Consider the following 15,975-nt stretch of genomic DNA (forward strand, 5'->3'; position numbering starts at 1 on the left):
TAATTTAATATAATCTTTATATTTAAATGTAATAGTTTAAACATCTTTCATTGACTTATATTGCTAGAATGTTAGCTGTTCAAAATCTAACCAAAGGTTATTGCTTTGTCATATTATATGCATGTTGAGTTATGATTGGATTTCCTTGTTGCATTTATTTGCAAACTTGGTCTGTTTAAACATCTATAGCTAAACCAAAGCTTAAAATCTAACCTTACCTAAAACTTTAGCACTGTTCTGCTGCCTTGCAATCCCTGCTATCTCCTTCCAGATAAACAAATCTGGTTTTATCTCATTTATATCCCAGCATTCATTGCATGCCACGTTCACATATTTCCCAGGCACATTCCAGTCTCCTCTAATCACAGCTCACACAAGATCCCGTGTGCTTGTGAAGGGCTGAGCTGAACACATGCATGATTTTTTTTTTTTGCATGTTTGTGTTTCTAAAATCACATGTTTGTGAGAATCTAAGCTACATTAAAGGGATAGTCCACCCAAAAAATAAAACCCTTGTGTTTTCCCAAACCTCTATTGGCTTTTTCTTCTGTAGAAGAATGAATGTTGGTGACCAGACAGTTTTGATTTGTATTGCCTGCTATTGTATGGATAAAAATACAGCAGAGGTCAATGGGAACTGAAACTGTTTGGTTGCCACAGAAGAAAAAAAAAGTTCTACAGGTATGGAATGACATGAGTACATAATGAGTTTTCATTTTTTGGCGAACTGTCCCTTTTTAATGTTGAGGCGTTTTGTTTTTTGGCAAAACACCAAGATGAAATGTGTAAAAAAAAAATGTGGATTTGCTCACAGTATTTAATACCCATCTATTGCTGTAATCGGCACAATAACCACTGGACATCGAGGGGGACACGTCAGCCCAATATTCCGAATACTTGCCAATCACTTATCAGTTTACATTTGGTCCCCCTTGATCTTGAGTATTTGTGTATGTGCTTTCAGTAAACTAACACACACACTGTACTGTACATCACCTAAGGAAGTAACTGAGACTGCCCTGTCTGTGTTGACAGGTGATTGATGAGACTCTGGATGTTAAAGAAGTGATTTTGAATGGTGGTGATCCTCTGGTAAGTACAGCGCCCTCCTCTGCCTAATACACGGTACTGTTAAACCTCAGACTCGGATTATGGGCTGGAGGGAGATTGCAGTAGGCTGCTTCTGTCCTATCTGTGAGCAAATATCATTTATGACCTTGTATTGTTTATCCACAAGCTTCCACAGCACGTGTGCATGTTTTTAACGCGATCGCATGAGAATGTCCGCTTGATACGGGGGTATCATCCGTCATCATCAAAGTGAAATTGAGCACTAAACATTTGTGTGTGAAAATTGCCAGTCACTGCTTAAGTGCACATTCAGTCCATTTAGCACTTTGTGAAGCAGATCAATACCATCAAACACATTCCTCAAGGGATAGTCCTCCCCAGAAATGAATATTGTCAGTTCATAGGAAGAACGATAGTTATATTTCAGTGGTATTATTATAAGTTCTTTGCATTTATATGCTAGTTTAAAGCGACAGTTCACTCAAATATTTAAATTCTCTGTTAATTTACTCATTCTCAGGCCATCCAGTATGTGCTATAGGTCTCGCTTTACATAAGTTCCTTGCTTTAGCGGGGTCGACAGCTCTTTAAGATGTCTGCTAAGCATGTTTGTCTGGGCTCTTTGTGCTTTTGGAGTGTAAATACTGTAACGCTGCTGTTTATTTTTCCCTCCCAGTTCAGCCGTGGATCAGAGCAGGAGACGTTCCGCCCCCTGGTGGATGAGTTCAGCTTCGGAAGCAGCGCTCTGATTGGCCTGCTGGTGATTGCAGTGGCCATCGCGAGCGTGATTGTGATCAGTCTGGTGCTGCTGAGGAAGAGGCAGTACGGCACCATCAGTCACGGCATTGTGGAGGTGAGCTAACGGTCGCACGTGACGCTCCATCATTCACTCTTAGTGTTTTCAGTGCATCCATGAGGACGATAACACCAAGGCTAGACAGGCTCTCTTAATCGCTGTGAGGGATAATGCTCTCACTCAGAGCACACAAGGACAAGCAGGTTCAGGCTTACATTTAATTCTATACAATATTTAATAAATATACACTACCATTGAAAGGTTTGATGTCCGTAACATCATTAGGATATTAATGCGTTGATTTAAACACAGTAAAACATTTATAATGTAACAAAAGATATAGATGGACAAAGCCGTTGTTTTGAACTTTTTTTATTTCATTTCTAAAAAACATGTTAAGCAGCGCAACTTATTTCTGAAATCAATAGTTCACCCCAAAATTTCAATGAATTGAAAATGTACTCACGTTAGATGAGTTTGTTTTGTCATGGGAACAGATTTGGAGAGATTTAGCATTTGATCACTTTCTCAGCAACGGATGCTCTGCAGTGAATGGGTGCCGTCGGAATGAGAGTCCCAACAGCTGATAAAAACATCACAATAATCCACAGTCCATGTTTCTAATAAAAATCCATTATTAAAGTGGTGTTCACTTCAAAAGGTTGTTTCCAGCTAAAATAAAAGTCCTCTATCCATAATATTGCTTTCACAAGTGAAGAAGTCGTCTTGTCTGAATCAGGAGAGAAATATGAAAGGATCAAAAACCGTTCTAAACAAATATGGATTTTAAGGACGGACTTTTTTACTGGAGGAAGTGTTATTGTAGATCATTATGGACTGGTATTTTGTCCAGAAGCAACGGTTTAAAGTTAAAATTTCTAAATAATGGATTTGTTTCTTTAAAATACGCAGTTTTTCTCTTCACAAGACTTTAACTGATGGACTGGTTTTTATCAGCTGTTTGGACTCTCATTCTGACGGCACCCATTCACTACAGAGGATCCATTAGTGAGCAAGTGATGGAATACTCAATTTCTCCAAATCTAGTCTGATGAAGAATCAAAATCATCTTGAATGGTTTGCGAATGAGTACATTTGCATTTTTCTGTGAACTATTCCCTGAAGGACTATATGAAACTGAAGACTGGAGTAAAGGCTGTTAAAAATTTCAGCTTTTTTAAATGTTAAAATATCAGTTGTTTTAAATTGTAATAGTATTTCACAATATTTTTGATTAAATAAATGTAGACTTCTTTCAAAAACATTACAAAAAATCTTACCGAGCCCAAACTTTTTGATTAGGTAATTGTTTATCCTTCTTTGGAAGTGTGGTCTTCTTCAATTTTCCTCTTGTGTTTCAGGTTGATCCTATGCTATCTCCAGAAGATCGTCACCTGAGCAAGATGCAGAACCACGGCTATGAAAACCCCACCTACAAATACCTTGAGCAGATGCAGATTTAGCCTTCATGCAGTGCTGTGGAGCTAGAGAGGGGTGAACATACTACTGACCAATTATAAAACTGCTCTCAAATCATTTCATGCATTTGAAATGCGTATTCTGGTTCATTACAAGAAAACAAAAAACAATGGTTTATTAATACTACTACTTCTAATACTGCTACTGTTGTACCATGGAGCGCATTTTTATGCTCTTGTAACTTTTTTTATTTTATTTTATTTTTATTTTAAAGTCAATGGTTTTGAATCAGGAGAACATGATTCTGCAAATCAGCCTGGAATTGATTTTGCGTCATTGAAATCGGAACGTATTGTAATGTTATTTTAAATGTTGATTTTCTAAAGTTGTGTTCAGATCTAGTCTATAGAGGTACAGCAAAGCCAAAACAATTAGTATGAGACAGCAGTTTATCTACACCATCGCCGGCCGCCAGGATATACTTCTTTTGAATAGATCGCTTGTATATGAAGGTTATTTGTAATGACTTAAATGTATAGTAAACCAGAAAATATGAAAAAATCATTCTTTAATTTACTTTGTAATTATTAAAAACACACAATATAGAAAAAGTAGACGGTCAATTTATTCATAGTCATTTTTATTCTTATTTTTTTCCAGAGCTTAAATCTTTGCTGGGTTACAGGTTTAAACTTTGACTGATATTCCCGGTCCAAACATCTGATACCATCGCCTGTGTAAGACACGATGAATGCTGTGACGGCCTGCCAGATATTTTGGCTGATTGTGAATGTAGAGGTGCCCGACTTCTGTATCATTACCACGTCATTTGTTTTTATCTTTTGGTTATGGTGTCACATACTTGGACCGATAAACGGTGCGGCCCCTGCAGACGGTCAGTGTGGATTGGTTGAAGAGCCACAAGGTTAGGGGCCTCCAGACTCCCATATCACTCTAAAATGTCTCGTTACTCAATAAATGCTATTTTCATGCCATTACATGCACACACTCCCTTTTTATAGTAAATTCTGGCCTGATAAAATGTTGCATTCAGCTTAGGTTGATCACAATTGTATTGCATTTTCATTTCATAGCTGCCTAATGAGAACCGTCATGGAGAATTTAGTCATGTGGCAATACTTTGCACACATTGCTTAAATCAAAGAAAGCATAAATGCATTACTGGAGTCATCTGTAATTATAATACTATGATATATTACATAAGTCCCACAAGGACATACCCTTAAAAATGCAACGATTAAACGCAAAAATGTACTAAAGTTACCCAGCTGGAGGCCAAGGCAAGTGCAAGAAATGTTTTGCATGTCCAATACAATGGAAGGCAAAGAAAAAAAATGTAATCAATCAATTTTTCTCTCTCTCTCTCTTCCCCTCTTCTTAGCAATGTGTTTGTATGCCTGTATAGTTGATGTTGCAATCATAGCTTTTATCAAGGACAACCTGTGGTGTGCATTGTTCTTAAATGAGATGTTATGATATATATTTTTAAATTTGTTCTCTTCTTTTATTTTCTATTTTTTCCCCTCTTCCTGTGACTGTATTTCTGTATGTGACTTTCACTATGCACCTAAATGGCTCCAGTCTTGGACCTCGTCATTGCCTGCTTGATTTGTGGAAATGGTCGAAGGGGTGAGGGGAAAATAATACAAAGTTCATATATTAGAAGAAAAATATGATTGAATCCAGTGGAAATGGTTTCTTGGTTACAGGTGTGAAACATCAATAAATTCACTACTTCCACGTTGGTGTCATTTTGTCTTTTTTTTTTTTTTTATTCCACTTATTTTTATACCAGTTTAAGAAATGTGCGAATGTTCTTATATCTGATAAGTAGTCTGAATTGAGTTCACGATATAAAAGCATTTCAAAGATTATATAAAAATATGCATTACTTTGACATATTTCATGGTTTATTTCACCAGCTGCATTAAAGTTCATCCAAAATTGTAAATTTTACTTTAAAAATCACCTACTGTTTTAAACGAAACTGATCAATATTAAGCGAGTTTATGGTTAAACAAAGATTGAATCTGAAAAAAAAAATCAACAATTCAAAGGGAAAACAAGTTTTTAAGCATAAACTTATTTTGTTTTGTTCAGTTTCTTGTAAAACAATTAAAAAATAAATTATATTTATTGAATACGTGCATACATGTACACAACTGCTTGTGAGACGCGCTTGAATGTCATTGGTGCGTCTGGCACGTTCTCGTTTTTTCATTGGACGGCCTTGAAGACGTTTAATTTTTTTAATTGGTTGGGAGAAAAGGCGGAAAATTCCCATTGGCACTGAAAGGAAAATGGCATACGATCATCAAATACCTATTATCTCGAAATAAATACAATATACACATATCTGGGTTAATAATCGAGCACAGCATATAAACAATTGTATCCCTATCGTTCCTGAAAATCCCCACTGATATATACTACATTGTGGAAACCGTCGCCCGGGAACGCGCGTCTGTTGCTAGGTAGATTATGTTAATATATGTAAGGCAGCCATCACTGCAGCTACCATTCAGAGGGAAGACCCACTTCAACCTTTTCCTAAAAATGAAGAAAACCCGTGGGAAATCCAAGCCCGAAGATTAAGCGCGGATTCAGTGTCGTTTCTCAGTAAGTTTCACGTAAAATTCGCAGCCTGTTTTCCGTTTAACGCTCGATTAGAGTAAAGATATATTTTGTCGAGTGTCTTCGCCGTGCTTTGTTGTTGTCTTAGTCCCACCCAAAATGGAGTCGCGTCTTCCTCATTCTGCTGCAGACACTCACGGTCGGGCTCATCTGTGCGCGGGGAGCCAAGCTCCACATTCATGCATCTGGAAACCTCCATGTAACTAATGTGTTTGATTAAAACGACACCACAGGGCCGTTACAGTTCAAACAGTGCTTCTGATCTCATTCCACTGTCGTTGCTAACAGAGTTTATGTCTGATAAAGCTGCAGTGGAAATGTGTTTGTGCCGCTGCTGGTTGTGTGGTATAGTCCGACTGGAACTCCCAACCTGCGGGCTTGAGACGGTGGAGGGGGGAGCCTGGCGAACTGCCCCATTGCTTCGTTCGCCATTACAGCCTTTATAATCTCTTAATTTGTCACAGGGTTTGAAGAAGGCTGGGGTGTTTGCCGTTAGCGTGTGTTTTCTCTCTAACCGCGGGTGTCGGGGTTTTTCTGTCGGGCCGAGTGTCTCCTCCTCCCCCGTGCAGTGATTAGACTGACCGCTCCTCCATAAACTCAACGTCTCGCGCCTGTGTTTGGGTTGAACTTGAACAGCGAGCTTTCAGTGAATCACAAATAACACGATGAACAGATGAAATGTGTCCAGCCTGAGCTTTGATCTGATCCCTCTCCATCAGCCACTCTATCACAAGACGTATAATGCCATAAATTAATCATGGTGTTCTTTTTAGTACTTACAGTACTTTTTGTAAGGGACTTATTACATTACTGCTTATACAGGATGATCACAGACATGGAAAAATTAGGGAAATTCCAGACCTGTCCCTAAAACTATAATAAGAGGCCAAGTCGAATTAATTTGTCATAATACATGTTATTGCAGATAGAAAATCATGATATTATTGTTTATAATATCATAATATCTTAATGTCTTTAGCAGATTAGAGCTGGGGCCATAAAATAGTTTACATATAACAACAGAAGCAATCAAGCAGTTTAGATAGGTATCGCCCTACGTGAGTATACTGTGTGTATGCAAGTAAAATACTTATAACATACTTATGTGCAATTTTTATTTTTATTTTATTTTACATTTTTTATAATTAAAATTAAATTTGTCTTGAAATGCCCATTCACTCCATCTGTTTACTAAATGCTTATCATAGAAATAATATTATCGACCCCCCCCCCCCCACCCCTCCCTTGCAGATTTTTGATGTGTTATATTTTGAGGCATTCAATTTTTTTTCTTTGGTTTTGTTGTAAGTTCATCACATAATGCTAAACCACTGGGAGACCACAGAAAGATGTTGTTACCTGCATTAACAGAAAGTCAGTTCATATAAAAATGAATCACTTACTAGTGTATAATCCTGAGAAGGACTGCAGCCTCGAAGCCTTACTGGGATGCGTTCTTCCATTTTAAGCACCTTTAAACTCGCCCCCCTGAGCTCAAGTTCATGTCCACATTTCAACAACCAATCAACAACTAATGCATAGAACCAAATTCTAAATAGCAACATTTTGGGGATAATCCAGAATAAGAATGAAATGACAGTTTGTGTGATGCATGTGCAGGTGGTTGATGAGCGGTGGATTGGTGGAGGAGGTGTTCGGTCTCACCTCGTTCTGATGCTATGGAGGCCAAGCAGGAGTCAACACATGTGTGGAGTTCAGCAGCCAACAATGACACTGGAAATACACCTCAGGTACAGCCAAACCTTGCTCTATAGACCTATTAGTTATATGGAACTATTTGGTTACCTTAATTTCACATTGTTCAACAGAGAATCAATAAAGCATGTATTTCTATTTCAATTCTATTGAATGCACTACCACTCTTTCTTATGCAGTCACAGTGTTGGGGGTAACGAGGTACAAAGTAACGGATTACAGTAACTATATAATTTTTTCGGGTAACGAAGTAAAGTAACACATTACACTAATAATATTGGTAACTACACTACTTTACTAGACTATAGGAACGCGCTTTCCTGCGTTACACATGCCGTGTTTGCCTGTGTGTAAAGTTCTGGGCCGGGTTTCCCGATAATGACTGATCTTAGCGCTTAACTCTCAAAGCCCGAGACAGCCACCTGCGGCTAAAAATAACTGTTATTCCTTAATGTTTAATAACTGTTGAACCGCTAACCCAATCTGAATGCTTTAAAAAGTGATGTAAAGCAGAGATTCTCCACGTCTCAGATGTATCCTATTTATCTCATTATGGATATTCAGAGGCGCCGTAGTGTACGTGATTACGTCATCGAATTTTGACAACATTGATTCATCAGAAGTAACCAATGCTTTCGTTCCTCTGAGCCAAACAGAAATGATTGTTGACGCTTAGTCCCACCCCCGTGCCCAGCATGGTTCAAACTGTCCCATATTAAACCAATAAGTAGTCTTGTGAACTACTACTTAACATATTGCTTTGGAAAATGAACGAAAACAAAGTTAAAGTAAAGTCTGTCGTGAGTGCATGAATACAAACACACAATAACACATTTGCATGAGAAAAATCTCCAAAAAAGCCCAAAAAATACTCGACAGAGTACTTTGACATAAAACAAATCAAAAACAAGGATGAAACAGTGGTACATATCTGATAAAGCACTGGGATTTATGTCTTGGGTCGTTCTGACACAGATTACAGCCAGCGGATCGATCATTTATATTATGTATACTATGTAAATCATTATATAATTATACAATTTTTTTTTTTCTGTTGCACTCTGAATATTTCTCACTCATTTTGTGTGTAGTTTGTGAATCATTTGCACTGTTTTTGCACTGTATTGTTGAAGACAATTTGTGCAATTGTTTTTACTATATGCTGCATAGTTTGTGTTTATTGTTCATACTCAGATTGAAAATATATTTCTCAGAAGAAGAAAAAAGAAATGCAATTTATCTTTAAAAGAAAATCTAAATGAATGTTTTATGCGTTCATTTGATATCCAGAAAAATGTAAATACACAACAGAATTTCTGAGGGGAAAAAAAAATAATTTCATAAGGCTATTTTAATGTTTATGCATTTAAATAATTACACATGCTAAAAAAATAAAACATATGGTGAAGAAAAAATAAAACATTTCATAGGGCCCTAAACATGTAATTTTTGTTAAACTTTTAGTGTTATGAATTAAATTAATTAGACATGCTTTTTGATGAATACAATTAAATTTAACCATTAAAAAGGAGTTGAGAAAAAATGAAACCGATTTTAAAGGGCCCTAAAAAAGTAAAGTAATAAGTAGTGAAGTTACTTTTCAAATGCAGTAACTAGTAATCTCATTACAATTTACAGAAGTACCTAGTAACTTATTACATTTTTTAAGTAACTACCCCAACACTGTTCTTATGCACAGTGTTGGGAAGGTTACTTTCGAAATGTAATAAGTTACAGATTACAAGTTACCCTATTTAAAATGTAATAGTAGTGTAACTTTTTTAATTACTTTAATAAAGTAATGTAACTAATTACTTTTGAGTACATTTTGATTACTTCTATAAATTTCTAATGAATGTTAATTTGCAACTGTTAATCATCTTCAACTATTTTACACCATGCAGGTTTAACCTTAAAGTAGTGCTCAATACTGTCAGACTTTCACCATCCTTCATCACTAGAACACATCCACCACACAATCAGACTTTAGTACTGCCTTTTACTTAGAGATTGATCTGAAGTTCAAAGCAGATTTAAAATCAAAAGAAATAGTTTATAGATACTGTTTTTGAAACCAAATCTTTGCATAACTACAGGCATCTAACTGCATCTAACAATGGTTTGGGGAAAAATAGTTAATAAAAAAATAAAAGCATATACATCAACTCAAATACGGTTATCTAATAAGCATGTGTCCTATTTTGTGTACTAAACTCCTGAAACATTGGTGTCTTTTTGAAACACTGCTGTCTCTTTGTATATGATATGATGATAGTTTCTCAAAATAAGTAAAAAATCTCTGTTCTAGAGATTAATTTCCATGAGGGGCGGACTGGGGAAAAAAATAGGCTGGGAAATCTCACACTCATACACCCACAACCCGTTCTGAAACATGGACAACCCTATTTATTTATGGACCATGAAAAAGATTTGAATCCTTAGGTTGGGGGACTTGCAACGTAATTAAGAGTTCTCTCCTGAACTGCACCTTCACTTCCATTATCCACCCATCTCTCTCTCTCATGACTTTAATACTGAAGATTTTTATTTGACCATGTTTTGTAAGTGCAATTTTGTTTTTTTGGCAAATGAATTACCACTTGTATTTATTTTTACTACAAATTCCATAGTTAAACCACGGTTAGTGCCATACCATAGGCTACATTAATTTTCCTAAGGGCTGTGTTTTTGTATGCACTAGCTCCCCCTAAACCTATGATAAAATATGATTTGTCTGATAAAGGCCAGGCCACCGGGAATAGTCCCGGTTCTCCCGATGTCCAGTCAGCGCCTGATTTCCACAGACACACAGAAAGTGCAGGATTCATATTCAGTCTTTTTGCGGCTTAATATTCACAGACACCAGTCCATATCGCATTTTTATTCAAATGTACTGACCTACTTTTGATTTAGTCATCCAAATAATTGCGTCCGCGTTATAGGCTGAATTCCATTTTTATGACTGGATTCTACGAATGTGTTTTCCGCGTCTCGGAGATTATGGGCCATATGTCTTTGCAATTTGGGAAAGAAATAAGCTGTATGTGGATGTGTGTAAATATTCAAATGTAATCCTCTTTGTAATCGTTACAATTTTCATAAGTAACTGTAATTTAATTGCTCATTTTTTCTTAGTAACTGTAACTGATTACTGTTACATTTATTTTGTAATTAAATTACGTAACGCCGTTACATGTAACTAGTTACTCCCCAACACTGCTTATGCAACAAATGTTTTCAAGCTTCTTTATGAAATATCTTGATTTAAAAAAACCATTAAGTTAAATTTAAACGACTAAAAGAATGCAAATCGGGGGGAAAGCTGTTAAGTCTACTCCAGCTTTAAAACAATTGTGTCACATATAGTTATTACTTATACATTTTTTTTTAATTTTGTTCTCCTTTTTACTTATTGGGTTTTTGTTTACATGCAACCACAAAAAGGTCAATATGTATGTGAGACAATTATAATCTTCTTTTGTTTTCAGACCAAATGTCACATTTGGAAAAGTGCATAATTAATAAGCATAATTCAAACAATTGCGTTACAATTAAGCATGTTCTCCTGCAAAGGTCTCATTGTGATTGTGCAATCAATATATACAGTCGTGGCCAAAAGTTTTGAGAATTACATAAATATTGGAAATTGGAAAAGTTGCTGCTTAAGTTTTTATAATAGCAATTTGAATATACTCAAGAATGTTATGAAGAGTGATCAGATGAATTGCATAGTCCTTCTTTTTTGCCATGAAAATTAACTTAATCCCAAAAAAACCTTTCTACTGCATTTCATTGCTGTCATTAAAGGACCTGCTGAGATCATTTCAGTAATCGTCTTGTTAACTCAGGTGAGAATGTTGACGAGCACAAGGCTGGAGATCATTATGTCAGGCTGATTGGGTTAGAATGGCAGACTTGACATGTTAAAAGGAGGGTGATGCTTGAAATCATTGTTCTTCCATTGTTAACCATGGTGACCTGCAAAGAAACGCGTGCAGCCATCATTGCGTTGCATAAAAATGGCTTCACAGGCAAGGATATTGTGGCTACTAAGATTGCACCTAAATCAACAATTTATAGGGTCATCAAGAACTTCAAGGAAAGAGGTTCAATTCTTGTAAAGAAGGCTTCAGGGCGTCCAAGAAAGTCCAGCAAGCGCAAGGATCGTCTCCTAAAGAGGATTCAGCTGCGGGATCGGAGTGCCACCAGTGCAGAGCTTGCTCAGGAAGGGCAGCAGGCAGGTGTGAGCACATCTGCACGCACAGTGAGGCCAAGACTTCTGGAAGATGATCTGGTGTCAAGTAGGGCAGCAAAGAAGTCACTTCTCTCCAAAAAAAAACATCAGGGACAGATTTATCTTCTGCAGAACGTATAGTGAATGAACTGCTGAGGACTGGGGCAAAGTCATATTCTCCGATGAAGCCCCTTTCCTTATCTTGTTTGGGGCATCTGGAAAAAGGCTTGTCCGGAGAAGAAAAGGTGAGCGCTACAATCAGTCCTGTGTCATGCCAACAGTAAAGCATCCTGACACCATTCATGTGTGGGGTTGCTTCTCATCCAAGGGAGTGGGCTCACTCACAATTCTGCCCAAAAACACAGCCATGAATAAAGAATGGTACCAAAACACCCTCCAACAGCAACTTCTTCCAACAATCCAACAACGGTTTGGTGAAGAACAATGCATTTTCCAGCACGATGGAGCACCGTGCCATAAGGCAAAAGTGATAACTAAGTGGCTCGGGGACCAGAATGTTGAAATTTTGGGTCCATGGCCTGGAAACTCCCCAGATCTTAATCCCATGGAGAACTTGTGGCCAATCCTCAAGAGGCGGGTGGACAAACAGAAACCCACTAATTCTGACAAACTCCAAGAAGTGATTATGAAAGAATGGTTTGCTATCAGTCAGGATTTGGCCCAGAAGTTGATTGAGAGCATGCCCAGTCGAATTGCAGAGGTCCTGAAAAAGAAGGGCCAACACTGCAAATACTGACTCTTTGCATAAATGTCATGTAATTGTCGATAAAAGCCTTTGAAACGCATGAAGTGCTTGTAATTATATCTCAGTACATAACAGAAACAACTGAAACAAAGATCTAAAAGCAGTTTAGCAGCAAACTGAAAAAAAAAACTTTTTGAAAACTAATATTTATGTAATTCTCAAAACTTTTGGCCACGACTGTACATTAATACAGTAAAAATCATGCAGTAATTGTCATGAAAATGTCATGATGCAAACATGGTCCTTAGAAAGATGCTTTATTAAATATTTAATTTTGTTGTGAAATCCCATTCTGTCTTGAGACTCACCTCATCTCATTATTAAAGCGTTTATGGGTGTGCAGGTGCATTTTGGGAGCGGTGCGGTGGCTCAGATCGTGTACAGCGGAGAGCAGTCAGACCGCACTCAGCAGCAGGTTGTATACGCTGCAGATGGAAGCTCCTACACCTCGGTCGAGTCGGCCGAACACACACTGGTGTATATACACCCAGCTGATGGATCGCAGGTGAGTCTTCACTGTGGAGATGTATGGATTCCAGCAAACAGGGTTAGAGTTCATAATTGTGGTTGAATTGTATAATGTAAATGATAGACAAAGCAGCTTATAGCTGGATGATGTGTTACAAGCTGTACAATCCATTGTTATGCAAAATAAATCCTTTCAAGTGTGGTACAAGATCGATCACTGTGTAGGTAAGGATATGCCTGTATCAAATTTTCATAGTGCGATTAATTGCTCATGCTTTTATCACGGTATTATCACGATATTGAAATTTGGTTTTAAAAAAAAGTGGTCATAATACAGTATTACAGGTTTAATAACTTTTCTTATAACAAAAACAACTGAATATTTGAATACAATAAAGCAATACAGAAAAATATCTAAAGTTAAAAGTTTTACACAGATTAAAGTGCAAAAGAACTAGAAACAGAAGTTATTAATCTTTACTAGTCTTAGTCTTAGTTCATGTTAGCTCATTAAATAACACAGCTGCAACTATCGATTTTAACAATGTGTTATTAAATATTGGAATACCTAAGATTAATGAATGTTCAGAAGAATTTTTCATTGGCAGTTTGTTAATTAATAAATTAACGTATGTTACCTAATGAAGCCCTAATGTAAAGAGTGAATTAACAAGTATCAAACATTTAACAATATGTAGGTCATGCTTTAGTCCAGATTAAAATAAATTTGAAAATAAATAGCATATTAAGTCTAAATATTTAAGTATTTGTCGCTGTGATGAACACCATAGAATGCACAAATCTGAATGGCTATTTAAAATTATTTAAATATGTTTTAGAAAGTAGCGCAGCTGCTTTATTTATGGGGGTTCCAGGGTAACGGCTGCATTTTCTGCAGTTTAGCGCCATCTGCTGTCAGAGAGTGAAAGTGCTTTCATTCAATGCGTCGCTCATGTGTACAGCGGTGCATGCAGCAGTGTTGTGCATTTTGACCAGTTGATGGGAAGCGTATTCTTACAATGCATCCCAAATTCTGAATAATTTGTAATGTATAATTATTCACGTTATTTAGAAGTGCCCACGATAACAATATCGTGCATATTCATTACCGTGATATATCGCATTACAGAAAACCAGCATGTATATTTGTAGGGTTTGTTTTGCAGTGATTACTCACTAACTGAATGATATTTATATATGTGCTCCTGCTGTAACTCAGGTTTACTGCACTTTTTTGTTCCTGTTTAGGCGGTGTTTACAGATCAGCCCCAAGTGGCCTACATTCAGCAGGATGGAACCACACAACAGGTCGTATGGCGTTCCAAAGCATTATCATATGTATTATTTTCTTTCTTTTTTAAACCTTATAAACTATGGCATGGGGAAGCAAATGTTATCTTTTAGGGAAAGGCTATTGATGGTGACCACTCACATTATCTGTTGCCTCAGGTGACTGTGCTGCTACCGAGCGGGCAGAACTTGAACACTGCAAATCTACACGTATTGAGTGACGTAGCTGATGGCCCACAGGCGATCCTGGAACCTGTGACACAGGTGACACACACATCCTGCAGGATTTTGTGTCTTTGCATTGACTTGTGGTGAACTCAAACCTCTTTTTAGTAGCGGAATTGTATTAGGTGTGGCTCAGTGGCTCACGTTGTGTTTCCAAGTGTACATTAAATTCACACATGTTTGCTTCACAGACGCTGAAAACACAGACTCGTGAGCTGCTTGCATGAACACAGTGCTGTGCTTCACTTAGTTTGATTGACAGACACTTTTACTCTATTATGTTACCATGAGAACTGTAAATTAATTTTATGGCTGGCGCAGTCTGGCTAATTAAAAGGGAATCCTTGAAACTGTTCACCTGAAAGTCTTAGCATGAGACTACAGAATATGAAATGTAACATTAGTGAATTAAGATTAACCTCCTATTGACTGGACACTGGTTATTTCCTAACAGAGCCAACTTGCTGTGACTAATGCAGCTGTGCCCAACATGCCGGAGGCCTCGTCGAGTCCCCTGGGGGCCACAGATTCCACTGTGGATTCAGAGGATGAGGAAGAAGACAACGATAGCGACGATTCTGAAATGGACGACTGGGAACCCAGGACGCCCCAGCCGTTCACCCCTCAGAGCCTCTGTGAGGAGACATTTAACACTGAACTCTTAAGACTGTGTGGTGGAAGGAACTGCAAGCTCACTTTTGAGTGTGTTCATGTGTTATTATTTCTATGTGTAGGGTGTGAAGACTGTAATAATGCTAATCCCGGAGCTTGTATGAAACACGGTCCTCTGCACCCCATCCTCAGCCGCCCTGTGATGTCCAAGGCTCGGGCCAGTCTTCCTCTCATCCTGTATATCGACCGCTTCCTGGGTGGAGTCTTTACTAAGAGGCGGATCCCGAAACGCACACAGTTCGGTCCTATAGAGGGGCCACTGGTGCCACAGAGCCAACTGCAGGAGACGCACATCCACCTCAAAGTACGACAAACCATTAATCTTTGATTCTAAATAAAAAAAAATAAAAAGCGTTTAAAAGTCTCATACAGTGCTGCATTGCTTCTGTGTAGTTATACATGCTAGACCCTGAGAAAGAAGACGAGAGGGCCGAGGACCTCTGGTTTGACCTGACCGATGAGGAGCGATGTAACTGGATGATGTTTGTCCGGCCCGCCCAGAATCACCTGGAGCAGAACCTGGTGGCTTATCAATACGGATCGGACATCTTTTACGCCACCATTAAGAACATTCAGCCCAAACAGGAGCTTAAGGTGGGATGAAAAGAAAACTTGTTATTTATATCAAACAAATGACAGGGGAAAAAATGCTAAAAATTTTAT

At 37.7% G+C, this 15,975-nt stretch overlaps 2 protein-coding genes across 3 annotated transcripts in view; both read left to right on the forward strand.

The window, feature by feature from the left end:
• Positions 1-5,047, forward strand: part of LOC132155889 (amyloid beta precursor like protein 2-like) — an 83,619-nt gene extending 78,572 nt beyond the window's left edge. For both annotated transcript variants that reach the window (XM_059564646.1, XM_059564647.1), the window contains 3 exons: positions 1,036-1,092; positions 1,748-1,924; positions 3,229-5,047. In XM_059564646.1, coding sequence (XP_059420629.1) covers positions 1,036-1,092; positions 1,748-1,924; positions 3,229-3,330 — 336 coding nt within the window. In that variant the 3' untranslated portion in view covers positions 3,331-5,047. The remainder of the gene's footprint in view (positions 1-1,035; positions 1,093-1,747; positions 1,925-3,228) is intronic.
• Positions 5,048-5,732: 685 nt separating this feature from the next.
• LOC132155890 (PR domain zinc finger protein 10-like) overlaps positions 5,733-15,975 on the forward strand; it is a 28,251-nt gene continuing 18,008 nt past the window's right edge. Inside the window, exons 1-8 of the mRNA XM_059564648.1 lie at positions 5,733-5,926; positions 7,562-7,692; positions 13,001-13,162; positions 14,374-14,433; positions 14,575-14,679; positions 15,095-15,275; positions 15,375-15,616; positions 15,706-15,906. Of these exons, the coding sequence (XP_059420631.1) occupies positions 7,621-7,692; positions 13,001-13,162; positions 14,374-14,433; positions 14,575-14,679; positions 15,095-15,275; positions 15,375-15,616; positions 15,706-15,906 (1,023 nt within the window). The 5' untranslated portion in view covers positions 5,733-5,926; positions 7,562-7,620. The remainder of the gene's footprint in view (positions 5,927-7,561; positions 7,693-13,000; positions 13,163-14,373; positions 14,434-14,574; positions 14,680-15,094; positions 15,276-15,374; positions 15,617-15,705; positions 15,907-15,975) is intronic.

Source organism: Carassius carassius, chromosome 13, assembly GCF_963082965.1.
Source record: "Carassius carassius chromosome 13, fCarCar2.1, whole genome shotgun sequence".
Classification (NCBI taxonomy): domain Eukaryota; kingdom Metazoa; phylum Chordata; class Actinopteri; order Cypriniformes; family Cyprinidae; genus Carassius; species Carassius carassius.